The sequence below is a fragment of the Anoplolepis gracilipes genome, chromosome 13 (genome assembly GCF_047496725.1).
Source record: "Anoplolepis gracilipes chromosome 13, ASM4749672v1, whole genome shotgun sequence".
Lineage (NCBI taxonomy): Eukaryota > Metazoa > Arthropoda > Insecta > Hymenoptera > Formicidae > Anoplolepis > Anoplolepis gracilipes.
The window spans coordinates 1,647,854-1,664,711 of NC_132982.1; the positions used below are offsets into that span (position 1 = coordinate 1,647,854).

General features: G+C 41.3%; 3 protein-coding genes across 3 annotated transcripts; 2 read left to right on the plus strand and 1 right to left on the minus strand.

The window, feature by feature from the left end:
• The first annotated feature begins 463 nt into the window (after positions 1-463).
• LOC140672569 (uncharacterized) lies at positions 464-2,270 on the plus strand. The gene has a single exon (XM_072904820.1). The coding sequence runs from the start codon at positions 1,137-1,139 to the stop codon at positions 2,268-2,270; it is 1,134 nt and encodes a 377-aa protein (XP_072760921.1). The 5' UTR covers positions 464-1,136.
• Positions 2,271-6,737: 4,467 nt separating this feature from the next.
• Positions 6,738-10,361, minus strand: LOC140672398 (uncharacterized). Its single transcript, XM_072904530.1, has one exon. The coding sequence runs from the start codon at positions 8,640-8,642 to the stop codon at positions 7,566-7,568; it is 1,077 nt and encodes a 358-aa protein (XP_072760631.1). The 5' UTR covers positions 8,643-10,361; the 3' UTR covers positions 6,738-7,565.
• A 2,943-nt stretch (positions 10,362-13,304) lies between these two features.
• On the plus strand, positions 13,305-15,399 carry LOC140672399 (uncharacterized). Its single transcript, XM_072904531.1, has 2 exons — positions 13,305-13,931; positions 14,009-15,399. The coding sequence occupies exons 1-2, from the start codon at positions 13,831-13,833 to the stop codon at positions 14,574-14,576; spliced, it is 669 nt and encodes a 222-aa protein (XP_072760632.1). The 5' UTR covers positions 13,305-13,830; the 3' UTR covers positions 14,577-15,399.
• Positions 15,400-16,858: the final 1,459 nt, after the last annotated feature.

Below are 16,858 nucleotides of genomic sequence, written 5' to 3' on the forward strand. Positions count from 1 at the left end.
TTGATTTATAGCCGGGGGACATTTTAGAAACCATAAAAGTGTTTTTTTCTTTTTTTCTAATTTTTATGTTCATTTTATGACCATTAGAATATTATGGAAAAAAGAGATTTTAAGCGCCGGCGTTCGGCAGCTTTGTACCCTCGCGGAAACTCTCCCATAAAACTGGAGCGAAACATGTTCCGAAATTTTTAGGGAAAGAACTGCAACTGCAAGGTGTTTATTTTTGTGGTTGATTTATAGCCGGGGGACATTTTAGAAACCATAAAAGTGTTTTTTTCTTTTTTTCTAATTTTTATGTTCATTTTATGACCATTAGAATATTATGGAAAGAAGAGATTTTAAGCGCCGGCGTTCGGCAGCTTTGCACCCTCGCGGAAAATCTCCCATGAAACTGGAGCGAAACATCTTCCGAAATTTTTAAGGAAAGAACTGCAACTGCAAGGTGTTTATCTTTATGGTTGATTTATAGCCGGGGGACATTTTAGAAGCCATAAAAGTCGTGGGAAAGCAATAGAAATTTTTGGCCAACGCTGCGACGAACATGTCGGAACGTTTTTATAGATGCAAAAGCGTTGACGTTCGGTAGGATGTGTTAAGACAGCATTAGGCGAAATATAAGAAGAATGAGAGCCCCGTCAAACCATAGTACGATTTGAAAGGGCATAGAGGAAGCTGTGGAAAAAAAAAAATTGAGTGGTTACTATCAGGCATTAGAATTGTTAGTGACAGTGAATAGTGAATAGTGAATAAATGGAAAATATTAATTTCGAAGCGATAATAGACGAGTCGTCAGACGAAGAGCATGCGTTGTCGGACGATAGTAATTATATTAGTGATTGCAGTAATACCGATTTTGACGATAACGTAGTAGAAAATGAACAACTCCGTGCGCAAAATCAACGTAAGATTTGCGCCATACACTTTTATTATTCAACGGGTGGTGCTCTAGCTCTCTGTGCTTCGTGTATGGACACCTTTCGAGATGACATCGGATTAATATACGAAATACGGAGACATAAAGTTACATCGCTCGATGAGGTGGATATGCGATGGTGCAGTAGCTGTCAAATTTTATTACATATAATAATGTCGCGTAATATGTGTTATGTTTGCACACCAAAATAGAGAGAGAAAAAATGGAAAACGTGCAGCAGAAAGAACGCGACTTGTTGGAACGTTCCCACCAAGTCACCACATTGGGTGAATATTTTGGATGGCTGCAGCATTGCGAGGAGTTTATCGAAGAGCTTGAAGAACGCAGCCGTGTCAAGCGTCCGCGACTCTCGATCGGAAATAGACAATCTTTGGTGACAAGAATTGCGCGACTCGAGGGTGCAAAAACTCGATTGCAGAGACAGTTTATACCCAGTGGTGGTGATTATAGTAGTGAAAATAACTCGGAGAGACTCATATGGCGAGAGATTGATACGGCGTTTGAGAGCCGCATCTTGACTGGTGCGGTTATAAATTATAATCACATCGAACTTCGTCAATTTTTGGAAGATGCGAGTGACATTGTGCTCGAGCACGTGCGAGACGTTATGCAAAAACATAACAGTGTGAAAGTGAATACAGTGTTTAACGGCGAGTTTGTGGCGGGCGATAAGCATGCCAATAAATCAATCAATACGAGAAACTGTGAACTCTTACATACATCCGATTTACGCGAGTGGTATGAGCGGCGAGTCGTCGAGCTAATCCTTGCATCGCTCGAAGAATTTCAGGAACGCGATAGCGGATGGGCATTATCGCGTATACTAAATTTGACTGTAAATATAAATAAATATAATCCTATGCGCGCCGGATGTTACGTGCAATTATCGCGAAAGATAATAATGAAACGCGCAGTGGTTAACGTGCAATCTAAAGACAATGCATGTTTTGCGTGGGCGGTAGTGGCTGCTCTGTATCCAGCTGAAAGATGCGCACACCGACAATCATCGTACCCGCATTATACAACAGTACTAAATCTCCAAGATATTGAGTTTCCAGTCACTCTTAATCAAATTAAAAAATTTGAAATTTATAATGACATTTCAATCAACGTGTACAGTTTTGAAAATGAAAACATTATCCCTATTCACCTTACGGAGCAAAAGAGAGACAAGCACGTCAACTTGCTCTACGTGCAAGATGCGCAAGATATCGGACATTTTGCATGGATCAAGAATCTATCTAGACTTGTTAGTATGCAACTCAGCAAACACAAGACTAAAAAATATATCTGCGATCGGTATGTATATTTAATAAAACTGTCTAAAAATATTTAAAACAAGGATATAAAAATTTTAACTTTTATTTTACAGATGCATGCACTATTTTCACTCGGTCGAGAAATTGCAATCACATACAGTAGACTGTGGAAAGATGAACGACTGCGCTATCCGATTACCGAGCGATAAGGATAAGTGGCTCGCATTTACCAACTACAACAGGAAGGAGCGACTACCTTTCGTCGTGTACGCCGACCTGGAGTGCGTTTTGGTGAAAAAAGAAGAAGAAAATTTTTATCAACATCACCAAGTATTTAGTATAGCTTATTATGTACATTGCTCGTACGATAATTCGTTATCCGCGTATCATTCTCGTCGCGAAGCCAATTGCGTTGCATGGTTCACCGACGAACTTAAAAATTTGGCGCAACATGTAGAAAATATTTTAACAACCAATGTCCCCATGGTAAATTTAACGCAAAATGAATGGAAAGAATTTCGAAGTGCGACTCAGTGTCATATATGTGAGAAACCATTCGTAGAAGATGATACGCGCGTACGCGATCATTGTCATTTGACCGGGCGGTACAGAGGTCCCGCGCATTCAAATTGCAATCTAAATTACAAAGAATCTTTTTGCATTCCAATAGTATTTCACAATTTATCTGGTTATGATTCTCACTTTATAATCGAGGAAATAGCCACAGCGTTCGAAGGGGGAATCGATTTACTTCCGATAACAAAAGAAAAATATATTTCATTTACAAAACATGTTAAAGGTACGAAAAACAAACCGGGAAATCACATTAAATTACGTTTCATAGATTCATATAAATTTCTCACAACAAGTCTCGACAAATTGGCGTCTTTTCTGAGCAAGGATAAACTCAAAATTTTACAATCGGAATATAAAAATTTATCCGCCGAAGATTTCAATTTATTAACAAGAAAAGGTGTCTTCCCGTACGAGTACATTGACTGCGTAGATAAATTGCAAGATGCGTGTTTACCATCACGAGAATCATTTTACAGTTCCTTGACAGGTAACACAGTATCTGAGAGCGATTACGCGCACGCTGAGATTGTGTGGAAGCGATTCTCCATTCGAACGCTAGGCGAATATAGCGATCTGTATTTAAAAATCGATGTTTTGTTATTAGCAGACATTTTTGAAAATTTCCGAGAGAGTTGTATCAAGAGTTATGGACTCGACCCCGCGTATTACTATACTCTTCCCGGTTACACGTGGGACGCCATGTTAAAGTATACGAAAATTATATTTGAATTACTCACAGACATTGACATGGTTATGTTTATCGAACGAGGTATACGCGGTGGTCTGAGTCAATGTTCCAACAGGTACGCGCGTGCTAATAACAAGTACATGCAGTCGTATGACTTATCAAAACCATCAACGTACTTGATGTATTTCGATGTTAATAATTTATACGGATGGGCAATGTGTCAACCATTGCCCTACGCCGATTTTCAGTGGGTCGATAATGTTTCCAATTTTGATGTATCATCGATCGCGCTCGATTCGTCTACAGGCTACATCCTCGAAGTCGATCTCGAGTATCCGCAGCATCTTCACGATTCGCACACTGACCTACCGTTTTGTCCGACACACGACAAACCACCCGGCAAGCGCGAGGGCAAGCTTCTCGCAACCGTATACGATAAGAAGCGTTACGTGATACACTACCGCAACCTGCAGCAATGTTCACGTCACGGTCTTCGTGTTACAAAAATTCATCGTATATTACAATTCACTCAATCTCCGTGGCTCCGTACTTATATAGAACTCAACACAAAATTTAGAACACTGGCAAAAAATGATTTTGAAAAAAATTTGTACAAACTAATGAATAATGCAGTGTTTGGCAAAACGATGGAAAATGTGCGCAATCGCGTAGATGTTAAACTTTTAACAAAATGGGACGGAAGGTACGGCGCAGAGACATTGATTGCAAAACCAAATTTTCATAGCAGAAGCATTTTTTCGGAAAATCTAATCGCTGTAGAATTACGTAAACTCGAGGTGAAATTCTACAAACCAATTTACGTAGGTATGTGTATTCTCGATATATCCAAGATATGTTTGTACGAATTTCACCACGATTATATGGTACCAATGTATCGGGAGAGATGCAAAGTCATGTACACTGATACGGATAGTCTTATATATCACATTGAGTGCGACGATGTGTACGAGAATATGAAACGCGACATCAGCAGATTTGATACGAGCGACTATGCGATAGACAATGCGTACGGTATACCGCTCGTGAATAAAAAGGTACCGGGTCTAATGAAGGATGAAAACAACGGTACCATAATGACTGAATTTGTCGGGCTTAGAGCAAAAATGTATGCGTTGCGCGTGGATGGTAAAAAGGATACGAAAAAGGTAAAAGGTGTCAAGAGTAACGTTGTTGCGAGAACGATAACGTTTAACGATTACACGCGGTGTTTGAACGAAGAGATTGAAATAACGCGTAGTCAATCGTGTATAAGATCAAAATTACACAAGGTATACACCATTCGCGAAACAAAAATTGCTCTAAGTCCGTACGACGACAAGCGGTATATCGTACCTACAACTATTGATACGTTACCGTGGGGACATTATAAGATATCTTTATAAAATATAATGTGTGTGTGTGTGTGTGTGTGTGTGTGATTTTTTTTTCTTGTATGTATATTTCATATTTTTTTTATATATTGTAATGACTATTGGAAAGGATCTATTAATAAAGATTTTGTATATTTCAAATATTTCATATATTTTTTATATTGAATACATTGTATTTCTTATAAAATTAAATTACATGATCTTTATGTACCCAAGAATTGTGCGAGCTATCAAATCCCAACCATTTCACGTAAACCTCGTCACCCCTCCTGCGCAGTACTTTCTCCACGAGATACACATCTGGATAATTCGCGCGATGCAACTCGTGCTCGTAAAATGCTCCAGCGATAGATTTTTTGCGATAATCCTCGAGTAGATATGTTACGGGATTAGTATGTTGCACTTTAACAATCTTAAACACCTCGGTTGTCCAATTTGGCGTGTAACCCTTTTCGAAAAGTTTTTTGTATTTGCTAACGCGTACTAGGTCACCTACTTTAAACTTTGCAGGAGCAGCAATTTTTATACTGTTGTATACAGTATTTAAAAGTCTATCAGCGATCGTGGGAGTAACATCGATAGGTCTCATATTGATAGTGCGATGTTTTCGCGCGTTATATTCTGCAACGAGTCGGGATAGCGCGTCAATCCACTTGTAAGTTCCGTTCAGCGTAAACATCTTCCACATGTCGTTCTTCAGCGTGCGATTGAATCGCTCGACGACAGACGCCTTCAATACCGAATATGTGGAATAATGATTAATGTTATGTTTCCGTATAAGCCGTTGCACATCGGTATTGTAAAATTCCTTCCCGTTATCAGTTTGTATGTTTTTCGGGCATCTCTTGCTATCTCGAATTATTTTGGCGATTGCATCAGCCGTCTCCCTTCCACCTTTACTCTTGAGTGGTGCAGCCCATGCATACTTGCTCAACACATCGATGACGGTGAGTATGTAGTGGTAACCTTTGTTGAAACGAGAATACGGACGCATCTCGACGATGTCGGCTTGCCACAGATCATCGTATCCCCGCACTATGACGTGTCTTCGGGGAAAATTTTTTCTCGCTGGCGCATGCAGTTCGTTCACCAACTGTCGTCTCTCCAAACTATGTTGATTCTTTGCTTTGTCAGTTTTTCTCGATGTCCGTTTGTTGTTAACATTTTTTTCACTCATTTTCGTTTATCGCCTTTAATAGCCGTTCTTGACCTGTTCTGACCTGTTCTTGACCTGTTCTGACCTGTTCTTGGCCTGTTCTTGACCTGTTCTTGGCCTGTTCTGACCTGTTCTTGACCTGTTCTGACCTGTTTTTGACCTGTTCTTGACCTGTTCTGACCTGTTCTTGACCTGTTCTTGGCCTGTTCTGACCTGTTCTTGACCTGTTCTTGACCTGTTCTGACCTGTTCTTGACCTGTTCTTGACCTGTTCTTGGCCTGTTCTGACCTGTTCTTGACCTGTTCTGACCTGTTCTTGGCCTGTTCTTGACCTGTTCTTAGCCTGTTCTGACCTGTTCTGACCTTTTTTTGACCTGTTCTTGACCTGTTCTGACCTGTTCTTGACCTGTTCTTGGCCTGTTCTGACCTGTTCTTGACCTGTTCTGACCTGTTTTTGACCTGTTCTTGACCTGTTCTTGACCTGTTCTTGGCCTGTTCTGACCTGTTCTTGACCTGTTCTTGACCTGTTCTTGACCTGTTCTTGACCTGTTCTTGACCTGTTCTTGGCCTGTTCTGACCTGTTCTTGACCTGTTCTTGGCCTGTTCTGACCTGTTCTTGACCTGTTCTTGACCTGTTCTTGACCTGTTCTTGACCTGTTCTGACCTGTTCTTGACCTGTTCTGACCTGTTCTTGACCTGTTCTTGACCTGTTCTTGGCCTGTTCTTGATCTGTTCATCGCCGTCCTTCACCCATTCGAAAATCGTTCTTGACCCGTTCGCAGCCTTTTTCACAGTCGTTTTTGACTCGTTCGTAGCCGCTTCTGACCCGTTCGTAGCCTCGTTCACAGACGTCTTTTGACCGATCGTAGGAGTTCTTGAGTTGTTTGTAACCTTGAGTGTAGCCGTTAAGAACGTGTTCGTAGCCTCGTTCGCAGCCCTGCTTGAGATGCTGATAGCCTCGTTCGAAGCTGTTGCAGCTGCTGCTAGGTCGTTCACTGCCACTGCCACTGCCACTCATTGTAGTTTAGATAGCAGTTCGATAATTCTTCGTAGCTGTTCGATAATTGTTCGCAGCCGTTCTATAATCCTTCGTAGCTGTTCGATAACCGTTTGATAGCCGCTCCTAACCCGTTCACTGATGCTCATTTAGGTTTGATAGCTGTTTCTGAGTTAGCGTTAGCCGGGCGTTGAAGTTCGTTTAGCACAATCTGTATTGCTCGCACGTCCTTCTCAAGCGAAATCAGCTTCTCGTCTGATTCTTTCTGTTGATTCATTAATCTTTTAACGCAGGACTCCACGTACAGTTTGTTGACGGCATCGGTGTCAGCCTCTGGTTGCGCTACACGGCGAATCTTACGTGACCTTGCATCGAAGTCTGTAACGACGCGACACAAAGCGTTTTCGTGCACATAACTTTTTACCAATCTATCCCAAGAACCGTTTGTGCCGGTTGCATCATTTCTTGGATCGAATAATCCAAATTTGTTGATAGGCATTTTTTCTGATGCTTCGTAAAGTGTCACGCAACGCTGATCGACTGATTAGTTTTATCGAGACACCATTTAATTTATAATAATTCCTGCTTCACGAAGTTCCTCGATGATCGACTGGATCTCGTTGTCGTGAGCGTTGTGACCAGCTTGGCGCGAAGCGTTGAGCAATCGTAGCCGATCCACTAGTTCGTTGGGATCGTCCCAGTGCACGTAATCAATCATATTGTTGGTTAGCGTCATAGCGCGAGGCATAGATATCTCCCCTCCAAATTTTGTATTTTTCGATTCGAGCGACATCAACGGTGCAATTATATGTTTGTACTTGTACCCCCTGTTACCCTTCAAATGGCCCTGCGCATCATAATCGCGTCTATGCGCGTTCGTCACCAATAATATGCTCTTGTATTTTTCCAAATCGTCCCCCCTCGTGTAAAGTTCGTCATCGGGAATTCTCTTGAAGATCAGCTCGTACAATCCTGGCGTTCCAATGTACCGCACGTCGTCTATGATAATAGAGTCATCTTTGTTGATGTTGAATTGTTTGTTGCCGAGTCGCAGTTCATTCATTCTGTCAAAATAGACTCCATACACATGATCAATCTCGTGATTTTTGTCGCCACTAAACAAAGCGCCTAAGTACTTTTGCCCAAGTGGCCCAAAGTACTCCCGCAACGTTTCTTGAACTTCCGGCGTTTGTAACTTGTTTCGAAAAAACGATGATTCGAGCATGTTGCCCGAGGTTTCGAAAACATCTTCGTTTACGCTTGTTGGTGCGGTTAACGGCGTAGAGGCTATCGACGGTTCATACAGTAAAACGTCCGATCGTTTCCTTTTTTTCGGTGTCGCATCTTCCTCTTCCTCTTCCTCTTTCTCTACCTCCTCATCTTTAGCCTCTTCCTTCTCATCCTCCTTGTATCGCTTGATTTTAATCTTTGCGCTACTCTCCGACTTATTTTTCACCGCGAACGAGTTGTCGACAATCTTTTGCAGCGGCTCGATAATAGGTTTAAAATGGGTCTTGACCGCGATATCGTCATCGATGTTACCGGTCTTCAAAGCGCGATGTTTCTTGCGGATCGATTCGCTCGTTTTCGCAATCTCCTTCGCCATCTTTTCACGCTCGCGAATATTATCGCTCCCAGCCATATCGATAGAGAGTGTTGAACGCTCGCGTTTCACCCTTCACGACAGAATGTAGGCAACGACTAATCATTTTGTGGTATCGCAAACACGTTAAATCCGTTTCTGTATCGCCCGTTTGTAAGCAAGCTATCCTTGTCTATCACGAGAAATCCATACTTTTGCTGCCAACAAGTACGACATAACTCACTGAAATCCTCGTATGACATGTCGGTATTCACGTGATCGTTGTACACGTGTTTCAAGTTGGTGCCATCCTGTTTAAACAAGATTAGCAGGTTCGCATTGTCGCGTAAAAGATGTTTCGGTATTCTCGCGTATGTCTGGCAGAGATAGAAGCAGTCGACGTTCGAGTGGCGTCCCATTGAGAAATATTCTCTTATCGTATTTTGTTTGTCGCACGCCACGTCATCGAAAACGAAAATCGAGTTTGGACGTGCTTCGCTCGGTGGAATGACGTCACTGTTATTGGAGAATGTAAAATAGCCAATTTCATCGATCGACGTTAACAAATTCTCCAAATATTGATATTTTGGCTGTTGCAGTGACTTTGAATACACGTACACATTTTCAAAGCGGACGCCGTGCGGGCTTTCTATCAAACTAATCAACACGTTAGTTTTACCGCAATTCGAGGGGCCGCAAACGATTGCGCGTATAGTATTCGGCAGCATCGTACCGTGTCTACGCATCTCCGCATTGTCACCCATCGAGCGTAATCTGACGTCGTAATTTGTCACGCGTATCGCGAAAGGTTGTCGCACGAATTTCATTTTCCCACTTCCGATTCGGATCGCACGCCTGTCTATTTATAGCTGCGCGGAACTACAAAGTGTTCAGTAACGAAAAAATGTTTGTCCTGCTATCAAGTCCTTACGATATTCTCGATTTGAGTGCCGAACAGCTACAGTTTGTATCTAAAGCAGTTTTATTGCAAATGTGTGGCAATCACGTCCACTACGTGTGGGACAAACTTCCGGAATACATAAAGGCGGATTCGGAGGTTCAGACCTATCGTCGCTGTTTCGAACATTACAATCAACCGTGGCAACAAACGCACATTGACGGTCCAGCGCCAATGATAAAAGATTGTCGTGAATGTCAACGCAAATAAGCAGAGGTCTATTAAATCGTGCAATAAACGCGCTTCCTATCGAATTACATATTCCTGGATACCAGTTTTGCGGTCCGGGCACGCGGCTAGAAGAACGATTGGCTAGAGGTGATCGAGGTATCAACCCATTGGACGCAGCGTGTCGTGAACACGATATAGCGTACTTTCGGAGTAACGATCTTGCCGAAAGACACGCGGCGGATAGGATACTCGCCAAAAAGGCGCAAACTCGCATCACTGCGAAAGATTCGTCTCTCGGTGAGAGAGCCGCAGCCACAGCTGTCTGGATAGCGATGAAAACCAAAACGAAGTTCGGTATGGGTCTAAAGACGAAAACGAAGAAAAAGATGGTGAAAAAACGAATACTTCCGGTAGCGAAACGCGGGGGTGTATTACCGATTCTACCAGTGTTGGGCGCTCTCGGATCTCTGATTGGTGGAGCGGCTGGTGTAGCAAAGATGGTGAACGATGGAAAAGCTACACAACGTCAGTTTCAAGAAATGCTACGTCACAATCGTGCCATGGAAGGTCGCGGATTGTATCTCGCACCATACAAATACGGACGAGGAGTCTCAATGAAAAAGAAGAAAAAAAAAACATCAAAGAGACGCTAAAAATGCCAGAGGGCGTAACTACCAACGTACAATTGCTGCAACTAGCAAAACGTATGCACATTCCATATTTTAGAGGTGTTTTTATGCGTAACTCATTACCGATCGGTGGTATATATCGAAACGAGAGCGGGATCATAAATTTGGATAACGCTAAAGGCTCGGGTACTCACTGGGTAGCGTATGCAAAGAGGGGGAATTGTGCTATATATTTTGATAGTTTTGGCAATCTTCGACCGCCGAATGAATTGGTGCGATATTTAAATGTGACAAAAATAGAATATAATCACACATCCTATCAAACTTATAATCAAAGCATCTGTGGACAATTGTGCTTGCAGTTTCTCCGAACGGTCGATGCACGCGAATTTAAAGACATACATTGTGCTATTTAACTTAGTATTCGTTAAACAGTTTGGCCAACATGTCTATGACATTCACGCTGACTGGAAAGAGCAGCGTTCTCGCGGCAAACTACTTTCCCAACGTAGATTTAAGCGACGGTGAATACGAGCTTGGTCTAGCGGATTTTGAAAGTTATCACACGATATCGAACGTGAATTCCTCGAATAATAAATTTTACTTTGGCAAAGACGATGCGGAAATTACGATTCCCGAGGGATCGTACGAGCTGCAAGCGATAAATGAATTTTTGAAACATACAATTTTACGAAAACGTTCGCAACACACAGTTCGTGATGGTGATAAAAAACACACTGACGACGACGATAACTTTGAGCCTGGAGAATGGCCTATAGTGCTCCGCGCTAATTACAATACGATGAGGAGCGAGATCAAATGCGCCTACAGATTAAATTTTAGCAAGCCTAACAATATTGGATCGCTGCTAGGATTCTCGAACCGTATACTGCAGCCGCGAAAATGGTACGAGTCGGACGTGCCGATTAACATTATCAACGTGAACATTATCCGCGTCGAATGTAATGTGACCGCGGGTGCGTACAACAACGGCAAACTCGTTCATACGATACACGAATTTTCACCGAGGGTACCACCAGGATATAAGATATCGGAAACACCGGCGAACATCATTTACCTACCGATCATCGTGCGGTGCATTACGGATTTAACGTTACGCGTTGTCGACCAGGAAGGACGATTACTCGATTTTCGAGGAGAAGAGATCACCATTAGATTGCATGTACGGCGGCGGCGGTAAAATTAGCGTGTGATGCTCGTGTTGAACGGATCGAAAGACGTGAGAGACAATACAATCTTTACGACGTCAGCGACAACAACATCGACATTTGCTAATATCCAATCATCCGGCACTAAGAAAAAGAAATTGAACGCATCAAACGTTGCGTTTTTACAATCTTTGGGATTCGTGGTGCGAAACATTTAAACGATGACTGACATTCTCGACATCGCGGATGAGCCAATCTTTGACGATCGCATCGTCAAGATTGAGACTCACTCCTATAACCCATTCGCCAACACAACGTTCGGACACAGTGATGAGATAAGAATACCCATACAACAACAGGATCTGTATACATTGCCGTACGAGAGTTTCTTATACATCGAGGGAGAATTAAAGATAAAGAAGCCAGCTGGAGGATTCAATGTAGTACTGCAAAATAATTGCGTTGCATTCATGTTTGACGAGATTCGATATGAACTCGATGGTGTGGAGATTGATCGAAATAGAAACGTGGGAATAACAAGTATGCTCAAAAACTATGTAACAATATCATCCGATAGAAGCGTGATTATGAGAAATGCTGGCTGGAGTGAGCCAACTATTGTGGATGGACACTTTAATTTTTGCGTACCGCTCTACATGTTATTGGGATTTTGCGAGGATTACAGACGCATAGTAATTAACGCTCGTCACGAATTGATCTTAATACGATCGCGCAATGACAACAATTGTCTGCTTGGAGCTTCGACGCTGGAGCCTGTGATCAACATATTCAAGATACAATGGCGAATGCCACATGTGTTGTTGAGTGAAATTAAAAAGCTGTCTATGCTGCGCGCTCTGGAAAGCGGACGCTACCTCAGCATGGGTTTTCGCTCGTGGGATCTGTACGAGTTTCCGCTGTTGCAGCGTACAACCAAACATTCGTGGGCCATTAAGACCGCGACTCAGCTGGAGAAACCACGATACGTTATCTTTGCTCTGCAGACAGGCCGGAAGAATGTTATGTCCGAAGATGCGAGTAAATTCGACGACTGTAAATTAACAAACGTGAAACTCTATCTGAACTCGGAATGTTATCCGTACGATGACATGAATCTGGATTTCGATAAAAACAGATGGTCGATTCTGTACGATACATACGCGCGTTTCTGCAAAAACTATTACGGATACGAGTACCTCGAACCGAGTCTCACTGTCTCACTGTTTCTACAGTACGGTCCGTTTGTGATCATCGATTGTTCTCGACAAAACGAATCGGTCAAGAGTGCAACCGTGGATGTGCGATTGGAATTTGAGTGTAAGGAGAATGTGGCTAATAATACGACTGCGTACTGTCTCATCATACACGATCGCGTAATCCAGTACAACCCGTTGACCAACGTTGTGCGCAAAATTACCTAAGTGTTTGCAACAATAATTTAGAGAGAGGGAAAGCTGGATATAAATCCGAGTGTTACGAGATAGTTGTCATTCTTCTTAACTGACGAAAAGAGATCTCATCATGTCTGTACCAACGTTTGTCGATCTGCAAGGATTTGTCGTTTCGAATAAATTCATCGCAAAGGAGGTGGCGGTGCTGAGAAGAGGAACTGTTCTCGCACACTACATTTTTCGGAGTCCTATACCATGGCATCTCCTTACAAAATCCGAAAAGTGTCAAGCTTCATGGTTGATGGCGAATCATCATGGACTACAATGGGAGGATGGAATCGTTGCGTACAGCATGGCGAAACGATTGATTACAACAGCTGTAGTTGAAGAAGATGTTAAAATGCAGTGTATCGTATACGTTAAAGGATGCCAGAAACGAGAATGGCTTGCTAATATGCTCGGCGACGATGCGAGAGAAAATTTAATCATTGAGACCTTGGATGCTGATTACGACGATATCGAATCTCTAAATAATCTAGATGTTAAAAATACTATACGATGTGAAAAACATGTTAAGAATTGCGCATTACAAAATGTATTCAAAATATTTAACTGGTGGTCGCAACGCCAGAAAGAATTGCAAGATTTGGAAAAATAAAATATTTAAACACTAATATGTTTTATTTCTTATTCCCCCTCCTCATTCCCTCCCTCCCTCACGAGTCATTTAAGAATTCTTTTTATCCGAGTATCGTCTCTCTCTCCCTTCTAAAAATTTCAGAGCACTAAAGTATTCTAGAATCTCCCACCACATTTACCACTAATCTCCCACTACTTTGAAAAACGGGATGTCACGTATATTTGATTCTTCATACGGTCAGTGTTGCGTTAACCGTTCGTGAAAGTGTTCCACTTTTGAAATCTGGAAATATGTACTACGTCGAAAGAAGCAGTGGCGGCCCCAGCAGAAGCGTGAATAATTACGTACCGAATCGTTATGAAACTCCATTGTTTGAGAACAAATGTGACAAGTAAGTTTTTGTTTAACTTCTTTCTATTTTTTCACAAATTGTTTTTAAACTAATTTTTTTATTTTATTTTTCTACAGCATTTCGTTGAAGCGTCGTGCGATTCGTATACTAAGTAGACGATACGCATTGACAACCACGGAATTCAAATTCCTTGAAATTGGTATCAACGTGGGTACACCGAGTTACGTGGAAATTGTCATAGGAGATCATCAAGGAAAGGAACTGGTATTATCTCTCGAAACGTGGAAGGGACTCTACGAGCAACGTCGCAATATTCACGATTTACTGCGAAAGGACTCTAAAGATACCTATAATTTTATAAGCGTTGGACCGCTAACAGTGCGAGTTCATACGATTAACGATACTAAACTTATAAGTCTCGAATCTTTAAACGTACGCATGATGATGATTGAACCGACGTTACACCGTATGTTTAATCTCGATCAATGCATCGATGTAACCTTTGATCGATTGGTTAGAATCACCGAGACAGTCGATACTAAGTTTACACAATTCTCCAATATCGCGTCCACTATAACGGATAATAAAAAAGTGTCAAATGTAATATGCGCCAGCGACGCCTTCAATAAACATCAACTCGTCGATTGCGAACTGGTAGCTTTAGTTTTTAGTCACAATATGTAATAAAAAAAAAAAAATATATAAAAAAGAGAAGAATAAAGTTTTTTTAAATTTAAATCATGATATAATTTACTCGCACGCATTTCCCATCCGTGCTTCCTCCCACCCGTAAACAGTCCCAGTTCTCATATGTAGCTTGTTGCGGGGAATGACGTCATGCTAGGAAGGGAGATGCGAAGCTAGGGACCGCGAGAGAGTAAGCGCTAGGAAAGAAAGAGATAGCGCGAGGCGAAGGAGAGCGAGAGAGTAAACGCTAGGAAAGAAAGGGATAGCGCGAGGCGAAGGAGAGCGAGAGAGTAAACGCTAGGAAAGAAAGAGATAGCGCGAGGCGAAGGAGAGCGAGAGAGTAAACGCTAGGAAAGAAAGAGATAGCGCGAGGCGAAGGAGAGCGAGAGAGTAAACGCTAGGAAAGAAAGAGATAGCGCGAGGCGAAGGAGAGCGAGAACGCAAACAGTAATTATTTTTCTTTTTTCTTTTTATAATTTTTTTCTTTTTTCTTTTTATTATTTTTTTTCCTTTTTATTATTTTTTTTCTTCCTTTTTATTTTTTTTTTTTCCTTTTTATTATTTTTTCTTCCTTTTTATTATTTTTTTTCTTTTTTTTTCTTTTTATTTTTTTTTTTTTTTTTTTTTTTTTATATTAAATATTAAGTTATTATATCTAATTATATCTAGTATATGAAGGAAGAAGGATGGGATAGATGAAGGAAGCGCAAGCAAGCAATTATATGTGTTTTAACATAATTTTTTTTTATTTAAAAAGTGTGTGTTTATTTACAAAAATGTGTGTGTGTGTGTGTGTGTGTGTGTGTGTGTGTGTGTGTGTGTGTGTGTGAATTTAAAAATAAAAAGAAAAAGATATAAAAAAAAAAAAAAAAAAAAAAAAAAAAATATATAAGAGATTGCACGCCGATGGTCGAGCGGTACGGCACGACGGCGACTGCTGCTGCTGCGAGGCGCTGGAGGGGATGACCGGGCGGTCGTGGTGGCGTCCAGGTAGGGCTCCTGCATAACAGAAAAAAAAAATTTATTAATATTTTCATAATTTGAAAAAGAATACTTACACATCAAGGATTACTTACAATTACTGATCAGAATCAGTATCAGAATCTGAATCATTGTCGATAACATGTTGTAGATACAACATGTTATCGATATGTTGACGGATTGCCCGATGGATTTCTTGTAACTGCTCAGGACATGCTTGCCGATTTCCGCCTGGTAAACAGCAATTCTCGCAAGGCTTTCCCCTTAGTCTGTTGTTTTCATTCGTCCATATATAACTTTGTAGTTTAAAGATCACTGTTGAGGAATTTTTTATGCCAAGTTCGCGATTTCGTTGAAACTCCACCACCGCATTCAATAGTTTTTTGGTCACCATTTTTCACAGCACTTAATCCTAGCAAATGTCTACAAAAGTTTATTGCTGCGCACAAAAACGGCACACACTACATGCTATTACTTGGCACAGTGAGTGTCCACAATTATTACACGAGTTCCAACAGTGATAAATATATTGCCCTGTGTTATGTTTATACACAATTTTACCTTGTGTATATAAATCTTGAACTTCGATGAAACATCCCGAACAAAATTTTTCACTATTTTCCTCGTCGTTGTCATACTTTTTTACTTCGTAATAAAATATTATGTTACACATTTCCTGCCGTTCAGTTATAATTCGTAAATCTTTACGCACTAACGGCACTACTTGTTCATTCAAATAGTCTTCCGGATCACTCTCATAATCAGAGTCATTTACTATTTCCACTTCTTCATCGCTGTCGTCGATAATAACCACATCTTCATTGTCTTCATTGTCTTCATTGTCTTCGATGACAATCACATCTTCTATATCCATTTTAGCACTAAATCGAAAGACACTCGACGACTGTTGAATACGTTTTAACGCGGAGACAGATTCTCAAATTCGAGCAGCCGAATGTTGGCGCTGGTGCGTTGCATTCTTTCCTTAAAAATTTCGGAAGATGTTTCGCTCCAGTTTCATGGGAGATTTTCCGCGAGGGTGCAAAGCTGCCGAACGCCGGCGCTTAAAATCTCTTCTTTCCATAATATTCTAATGGTCATAAAATGAACATAAAAATTAGAAAAAAAGAAAAAAACACTTTTATGGTTTCTAAAATGTCCCCCGGCTATAAATCAACCACAAAAATAAACACCTTGCAGTTGCAGTTCTTTCCCTAAAAATTTCGGAACATGTTTCGCTCCAGTTTTATGGGAGAGTTTCCGCGAGGGTACAAAGCTGCCGAACGCCGGCGCTTAAA